The 9,086-nt window shown below is 40.8% G+C and overlaps 1 protein-coding gene across 3 annotated transcripts in view; it reads left to right on the forward strand.

The window, feature by feature from the left end:
• The window catches only part of fbxl15 (F-box and leucine-rich repeat protein 15), a 103,276-nt gene that overhangs the window by 11,812 nt on the left and 82,378 nt on the right, over nucleotides 1-9,086 (forward strand). For all 3 annotated transcript variants that reach the window (XM_077739364.1, XM_077739363.1, XM_077739365.1), the window contains exon 5: nucleotides 1,669-1,822. In XM_077739364.1, coding sequence (XP_077595490.1) covers nucleotides 1,669-1,821 — 153 coding nt within the window. In that variant the 3' untranslated portion in view covers nucleotide 1,822. The remainder of the gene's footprint in view (nucleotides 1-1,668; nucleotides 1,823-9,086) is intronic.

Genomic DNA, 9,086 nt, shown 5'->3' on the forward strand with positions numbered 1-9,086 from the left:
ATGTCACGCTTTTCTGTTAGCTTTCCCCCCAGAGTGGTGGAGCCTCGACATGACTGATAGCCTCGGTAGATGATCTCCAATACAAAAGTCATTATTGAACAGCAGGGCTGCCGCTGTGTGTCTGCCTTTGATTTAAGTAGTATATTTTCATGATCTATAAAGAGGCCAGCTGGAGAGAAAATGGTTTGCTCTCAAACATTTAGTGTCTATAACCCATCACGCTCGTGATTGGGGAAATGATTGCTACCCCTTTACGCCTTTTTTTTTCTTTTCGTCACGGTCGCATCCGTTGCGCTGAGCAAATTGGTAATAACCGGCTAGATTAACCCCAATACAATGCTGATTAACATTAGCTTGCTCGGCTAAATAAATTCTGCAGGGAGTGTAATTGAAGTTATCGGGAATATTTAAGCGCTACTGTAATCTTTCTCCAATTGTGGGCGCATTGGCTTGTGTAAATGCAGTCGCTAAAAATAACGTCAAGTACGACTTTGTTTTCGAACATAAACGTTTCAACTGCAAATGTAAAACTTGGACTCATTAAAACCTCAGCAGATCACTGAATATTTTATGGTCACAAACAGGTGTTTGTGTGGTTAAAGCAAAGATAAACCACCCTTAATTGTTTAATTGCAATGCCTCCTTTTTAAAGTGGCGTGCCACAAGATTGAGGCTGCAAAACATGGTATTTCCTCGGCCTTCGAGACAATGCGTGAAGATGTCGGAAACATCCTCCAAATTGAAATGGAGCGAACAAGAGATTAATAGAATGTAACACCATTAGTCAGGGATAGCTAAACAATTTCCTCTCAACTCAAAGCTTTTATAAGCTATTCATTACAGGTTTTGGTTTCTCTCCTTGCCACCAATATGAAGGAATTCAACTGATATTCTTAAGCATTCTTTGTTTTTTGCACCTTCATCCATGTTTTGCAAGATAATCAAGAATTACTGCTCTTTAAAAACAACTTTTCCACAGAAAAATTCAAACTAATTGCTATGCCCACTTCAACTTTAAATTAGTCCATTTAAGGGCAATTGAATAGTTTAGTTTTAAAGTTCTTACCTTATTCTTTAGAGCCATATTAAGCAGTTAGAGCACTAAAATTCAACATACTGTTCTTGGAACTTCACAATTGTTTATTGTAAACTGAAGTGCAATGTTACGTTAAGAAGAATTAGCAGATATTGTGTTGTTTAGCTGTATTGTGCTTGGCTTTAAACACATCACAACTCCCAAGCAGTGGTTTCCCTCTTGACAAGCAAGAAGACATCTGCAGACATGAATCTGTTCACTGAGCTCCATCCCAAAAGTCTGTTCTCTCACTTCTGCATGACATCATGTGGAATTGAATGGCAGGTGCATGACAAAAGTCCCTCAACACTTTTGATTTAAAAATAATGGGATATTATACCAAGTATATTTGAGTCTTTACCCATCTTAGCTTTATCAGCTCATGCAAAAAACTCCACCACATGTTTCTTTTCTGCCCAAGTCAGCCAAAGTCTCTGTGCGTCAGGTTAATCAGGTGTAATTTAAAATCCAAAATTCCTGACAGGACATTTTCGGATCCGTTATCGGCGAGAATGTTATGCATGGCTGTTTGGATCAAAGACTGGTTATCTCTTTTATTGAGCTGTTCTAACCTCTGTCCACTCTCATTACAGACAGGAGGCAGTGAATTTCCTGGCCAATCAAGACTAACGGCGGCAGACAGGCGAAGGGGCCATGACGCTTTAACGAGGCAAAATGCAAAGCCGACCAGGACGTGGAATTGTGACTGGTCGCTGGATGATGTGTCAACAAGAGCAAGACAATAAGGTAAGAAATGCATTATTATGTTAAAAGAATGCAGTGTTAAAAATGTTAAGTATTTAAATCAAAATACATAAACATTTTGGTGTTCGTATATCATATTTCAACAGTTTTAAGATATTATTTCATTGAAAACAATTCGCTAGACACATTTTTGTCACTTATGATTTATCAACAAAGTATGTTTATGAACATAGACAAAATGCCAGAATTTTTGATACCTGGCCATAGTATACATCAATGTTGGGCATTTTTTAGCATTTAGTACTCTGATTCTGCAGTTGACCGGCGACATTGTTTGATGGTTGCTAACAGTAATAAATCGGCCAATCCGCATTAGAGGCCTTTGCCAAAAATACCAATTGGAATGCACAATGGAGGCCGTAGAATTGCCGTTCTTGTGTTGTCTTATTTTCAACTTGGCTTTCCTATTAGCTGTATTAGGTCACAGTTGATCTACATTACCTCCATCTACAGGACTTTTAGTAGAACATAATCCATTCATAGGTAAAGTTGTGTGGAGGAAATTAAAAAACAGACAAAAAAAGAGGGTAAGGGTGCAAAGTGAGGAGTAAGTTGGCGTTGAGGCGCACCAGCTGTGTTTATGGATTCCCACTGCACCTGCTGGGGTTACTGAGCCAGTACAGTGAGGGATTATGCGTAGGGGCACTTTGGGGTGGGGGGGTCGTGTTCGCCAAAAGAGGCGGAACACGGAGGAGCGACTTTGTGTGGAAGCTGAAAGATTTTGCGGCGTCTGGTACTGACCGTTCGGTTTTGGAAAAAAGTTTTGGCCAGATAGACACGGTCAGTCTTTCCAGATTTTTTCAGTGGCTTTTGCTGGCACTGGCGTGTTCTTGATTACAATGTTGAGATTTTACTTGGGAACGAAGCTGATTAATGTCAGCGAGCGAAGAAGCGCAGCGCTCAGCACTTCTGGTGATCACCGGAGATGGATTAGGAAAGAAGGCTTTCAAATTGAATGTACCTCTCCCCGCTCGGCCCACTAATTGTGCCATTTACCACCACTTGAGTCAGTGACCGCCGCTATTTAGTCAAACTAATGATGATGCACAGTCACAGTCGTCCCCTGATAATTAAACCCAGGCGCCATCTCTTCTTCGGTATTAGCTGTTTTTTTTTTTTCTTCCCTTTTTTTATTTGGACGAATTAACAAGTTGCACGGGAGAACAAATCGAGTCACTTAGATCTTTTTGAATTACTTGTTGTGCTTTTAGTGGGGAAATGACCTATCTCCATTTCCAAAATCTATTTCCTGTCACTTGTAATTGATTACCCCAACTTCACACTCTTGTTTTGAGGTTTTAGTCAAATTGTTGGGGTGACCAACTCTGTTTTGGGAGAACTATGCTGTAATTTCATTAGTTTTATTAGTTATTCTGAAGAAATGCTGCACTGATGGTCAGACTTAAGCAACATTATGTTCGTTTTTTATCAGTTTCCTCAAAGTTCATTGACATGGACCAACTCTTATAGTACCATAACCTGTTTTTAGGAGACTGTAACACCTCATCTCCCAATATATAATGTTCCGGCGTGTCCCTGAAAAGGAAAGCATTTGTTTCGTGGCAAAGTGCTCGTACCGAGCGGCGTCCGTAAGTAAATGAATAAATAGGCTGATGTAGAATTTTCCCCTCACTTGGCTCCACTGACACAAATCGGATCTTCTGTAATTTATAATGCTGTTAGAGGAGGCGGCGCTGGCTCCAAGCGAGGTGTCTGTCACCTCTCGGTGGACCCGTTTTGCTATTCTACTCGCCCCCACCTGAAAGGCTAAGTGACATCAAGCCTCGTTATTATCATCACATACCACATTTGTAAGTGGTTAGCCTGCAAATTTTGATGAAATAGGCTGAAACCCCTTCTGAGCTGGACTTGTGAAATGTCGAGAGCCAAGAATGAGAGAGAAGAAGGCCTTGGGAGGGGGGCTCATTTTATATCTTAAAGTATCGTTACCTATTGCATCGTTTAGGGCAGTTGGCTTTTCAATGGTTGTGGCTTTCTCAAAAGAGCATTGAGCTATGACTGAACAAACCAGGAAAAAGTATTAATATTAAAAATGATCTAGATATTCTAATATATCCCACCAGGATCAACCGTAAGATATATTTGCATCATGCAATGAAATTTGCGTTCATAGTACTTAAATGGTACATTTGTGAGATTCGATTTGTCGTGAAATTGCATGATCACACTAACTATGAAATATGCATTGTTTATCCTTTTTCACTCTCAGTCCAATAAGATGTTTAAATACAATGTAATTGAAATTAAGAAAACATATTTACCGCATTGTGTAGTACCATTCAGAATTTTAGAATAGTTAGAACTAGCTAATAAAAGGACCCCTTCACCTCAATACAATAAAAAATGTATATAATGACAACTTAAACTGCAACTGTAACTGACATCTCTCACCTTTTTGAAATCTTTTCCCAAGAGAAAATCTATTTGACATTACCCCGACCTAGGAAACCTCAGTTTAATCTTGACAGGTCGTGATACAAAACATGACCAAAAAAAGCATCACATGGTGACCTAGAGTGCAGACACGCTCACGAGGTAACTCCCTCCACTCCCCCTCCAACATATAATGAGGGGGAAAATCCCTTGTTGGCATCATTGTCAAATTGGGGAAATTCAAGTCTCAGACAAAAGGATCAGCATCCCTCCTCCTCTTCTCCAAGTAACCCCCCCTTTTTCTTCCATGGTCTCTTGCTCTACTGTTTCTCTTTCACGTCAATTCCTCAGAGGGTTCATGTGACAAAACACTTGAAAGTTGCTTTGTCCCACCTCCTCGTCACGTTACACTTTTTACTTCTCCTCCTCCTCCTCCATTCCTTCCTCCTGTTGTCTGTGCTGTCAGCCCATAGCCTGGCACCTGCTCTCATGTTCCTAATTAGTCGCGTTTAATTAATTATGGGCGTCGTCTTATACTGTAGCCGGCTATGTCTTTTGGATAAACAGCCAGTTCATTAGGTAAAGACACATTTTCAATGAATATAACATGAAGTTAATCATAGAAATAGTTTAATTATTAAGAAATATTGGTGCTATATATAGTATATACAGTTTTTATATATAGTATCTACATTTTTTACATTTCAAAGTGAGTGATACTGTATTTGCAGTAACTTTTTCAGGAAAAAAAGTGGAATTCTTGTATAGTGCAGTTGTTGTTATTGCGGTGTCCAGTGAATAGGGCGTGAGTCCATTTAAAAAAAAAAATAGGTAAAGGAATACCTGACGTCACTGTAGCTGCCTCCCAGCTGCTGCCTCGGTCGGCATCCTCCTGTTACGTCGGGATGCGCGAGACGCCAAACAAAAGCTTTCATCAAATATTTACCGACCGGGTCGGCATAACACAAACGGGAAAAGATCAAGCTGATTGACTTGATTAGGTCAGCTCCGAGCTCATCGAGTATCCAGTTTAAACAGGCAGATTATTGCTCTGAGTAAATACTGTACTCTGGTGATAATAAAAAAGAAAGAATAATTCCAAATTTAATCTAAAAATATTTCTTTTTCATGGCTCAAAAGAAAAGTATACATTTGAAATATTTTCTGACAAACCGTGGTGAAACTAATACAGCCAGGTATGATAATAGGTAAAGTTATAAGGGTGAAACAATGCAAAATTCATCGATTTGATGGTTATATCGAGTGGTTTAGAAATGATCCAATCAAATTGATCTGCGATTTTTACCAATATAAGAATAGTTTTCACGCACAGAATTGTCGGAATCATCAGAATTGCTTTCATTTTTATTGTTAAGGCTGAAATCATAAGATTAGGGTTCAATTTTGCACATATCGTAATAGCAGACAGCAATATTATATAGAAGTATTGTATTGTTTTTATCATACATTTGATTGACACTCCTTATTGCGATTTATATTATCAGTCTTTTGATCAGAAATCCTTCATTTCTTGTTGATGTAACCCAACTGTACACAATTATTTGGAGCACTGACAAATAAAATCAAAGTTACAAATGCCGTCCTAGCGTAACGGATGCGACACATGCAAGTTGAGTTGTTCCGGGAGGCGTTGGCGTGACAACTGATTGCAAACAAAAATGTTTGTTGTGGGCGCGCATGATTACATTTTCCCCCGCTTTGACTCGGCTGGCTTCCTGAAGGAGTCGTTTACGGAATCTCAATGACAAGAAGTCAAGTTGACGGGCCCAAAGTGAGGCAGTTAAATGCCCCCTCGCCACTCCGGATAATTAATAAATAAAGTACCAGGGGAGTCCTGTCATGGCTCCTTCTATGATAGGGGCCTGTCTTCAGTGCGCTAAAGCATTAAATGACCAATTCCTGCCAGACGAACTTCCAGCACACTCCCCTGGCGCCCCACTTCTCATTGCCGTTCCCTTCACCCCGTGCACACGCGCCCGTATCGCTTTCTTTCCGACTAGAAAGCGCTTTGCCCGCCGCCAGTATTCCAGCGACTGATGACTCTAGTTCATTTTTGCCGAATTAATTGGTCCCTGAATGAATTGCGTTGACAGGGCAATTCATCATGTGTTTGGCCTGACAGTGAGCGTGGCGGAGGACGCTGGGGGCGGGGCGGGGTTGACTATTGGAGGAAATCTGGGGTTAGCTGGGGAAAAAGACGGGTGGGGGTGAGTCTGTACCCCCACCTTCTGAACTCTCCCAGTGTCTCTCACGATATTTCCCAATTGCCTTTGCTTCCATTACCTCATTGGTTTCTATCAGTGCTCGGACGTTTGGTCGCCGGATGTTTGGTTCCCGGATGTTTGGTCAGCGGATGTTTGGTCAGCGGGTGTTTGGTCAGCGGATGTTTGGTCGCCGGATGTTTGGTCGCCGGTCTTTTGGTTCCTTTTGGTCGCCGGTCACAGAGAGTTTACTGTTGAAGCCAGCTCTCAAAATAATATTAATGAGAGAGTTTAATATTTAAGTACTGTATAATATCTAAGTACATTTGACCAGCGACCAAAAGATCGGCGACCTAACGTCCGGTCACGGTTTCTGAAGACGCCCCTTGCATTTTGACCGCGAGGGTTGACGGCGATTATCCTTCGTCGATGCTCCCGGTACATGATCATTCCACACCGCCACTCCTTATTCTCTCGCACTTATTCGGCCAATCAATGCTCACTCATTAGGAACCACCCCTCAAGTATCCCGCCGATGTCCTCGTACCGAGTAGAGAATCACCTCGTAATTGGTGCTCAGGCATCATAACAAGCCAGGCTGCCCCGCTGACACGTCCGTACAAACAGGTCTAACACGCCGATTGATAGATTGCGGAGAATCGTATTACATATTGCCACATTCAATTAGATACAGCACATAAAGCAGCACATCCATTCCGCCCTTCCCGCCACACCAGGAATATGAAGATGTGAAATACATTTTCATATTTCCGTGCCGGTGTCTTACGATTTACGGGTTAGAGAGGAAGAAAAAAAAGGATAACATCCCGAGGATTTATTGTGCATTTGACACGCCACTAACCAAATTAGCATTCGGCCATCGCAGCATATTCACAGCGTACGCCAGCAAACGTGGTGTGTGCAGTCAGCAGTTAGAAAGGTCAACAGTGGTTCTGATGCTGTTCTACATGAGTCGAGTATGTGAATTTAACCTAGCGCCATGTTGCCCTTTTAAATCCACATTTCGGTTGCTGTATTTTGCGGAATACAAACTTGCACTGGCCAAATAATGCATAATGAAGAGGAAAAGTTATATAAGGAGGGAAATTTTTATTTTATCATAAACCAAGAACAGTATAAATACTACAATGGAGAACAAGAGTCTTAATAGGCACCTGTTAATGTAATGTTTAGTTTCTTTTTTTGACATCTATAGCCTAAAAATGATAAAAACAAACCAAAAGTCACACAAAAGTATTAGTAACAAAAAATGTGCGACCTATAGTCCAGTAAATGTGGTAAACGTAGCACAAATGTCAAACTTGTACACCTTGAATTAACGGTAAAACACTAAAAATGAACTAAATGAAAGATCCTTTTGCAACTTAAGCAGGTTTATTTGTTACTAAAATACTGTGAGATCATTCACAATGCAACGATTTAGCCTTATACAGTATACCAAATACTGTATATTTATTTATATGCCGCTGGATGATGGCTGTTGTCATGTGGCGCGGAGCAGTCAACTTGAGCATGATTGACAGCTACATTCAGGTTCACACTTTACTGATTTTGCAGGAGCGAGATGCCAATTTAGACGGGGAAAGAGACACGGAAAAGTTTCTAAATAGAATAAATCTGCTTTAGGGAATTCAGAGCCCTTATTTATTTTTTATTTAGCCCTGCATGACCATCCCTCTCTTGTTAAATGAAAAATTTATGGCTCTTCACCAGGGACTGAAAATAATTAACAAGGTAGCTTAATCAAAATTGTCTCCCTTTTTTAATATGCTTAAATATTGTAACAGTATTAAGGGAGCTGCATGATTTCATTAAGCGCAACTTCATTCGAGCTTTAAAGCGTACATCCACATCTAAAAAAAAGTGCAATTCGTAATATAGGTTTTGCAAGTAAGCATAGTGCAAACTGTTGACATTAATTTCAACAAAATTAGTGATTCATACAAGTAGCATTTAGTTATTCTCATTAGAGAAAGTAACATACTTTGTGCAATGTATCTTTTCTATCCTGTAGACCACATTCAAAATGTTTATTCCATTTGTTACCGATAGCTTTATGTCCCTAGCAACAGTAACCAAGGCATAGATGGGGAATTAGGAAGGACTCATTGAGCTTTACTGCATGTGTGGCTTTGAAACGGACTCCTACTGTACGTGCTTTTTCAGAAAAGGCACTAAACGTCCCATTTAAGTGGGCCCGGCTTGCTGTCATATGTACCCCATGCTTTTTATCGCACGCCCAAATCCTTCGCCAATTGCACACAACTAATCGAGACGCTGTCCGCTGGCTGTAAATCAATAACAAGGTAACTAAGTCATACCAGGCGGAGGGATTACGGCCAGGAGAAAAGAGTGAAAATAAGCTCCCTAAGAGAGAGAGTGTGAGAGGGAGAGACGGGTGCAAAGAGGTGTTGGTTGAGGAGGGATTTCACGCATAAATCTAGCGGCTGCAACTTAAGCGCAAATTGAATTCTGAGGCGACGAGAGAGAGAGAGGGAGAAAAATTAATTCAACTTTACAAAGCGGCGTGAGAGGGAGAGGTTAAACACTTTATGCGCTGCTCGCTGATCCAAATCGGAGAAAACATTCCGCGGCTCCCGCCTGTGAGG

Source organism: Stigmatopora nigra, chromosome 18 (assembly GCF_051989575.1).
Source record: "Stigmatopora nigra isolate UIUO_SnigA chromosome 18, RoL_Snig_1.1, whole genome shotgun sequence".
Classification (NCBI taxonomy): domain Eukaryota; kingdom Metazoa; phylum Chordata; class Actinopteri; order Syngnathiformes; family Syngnathidae; genus Stigmatopora; species Stigmatopora nigra.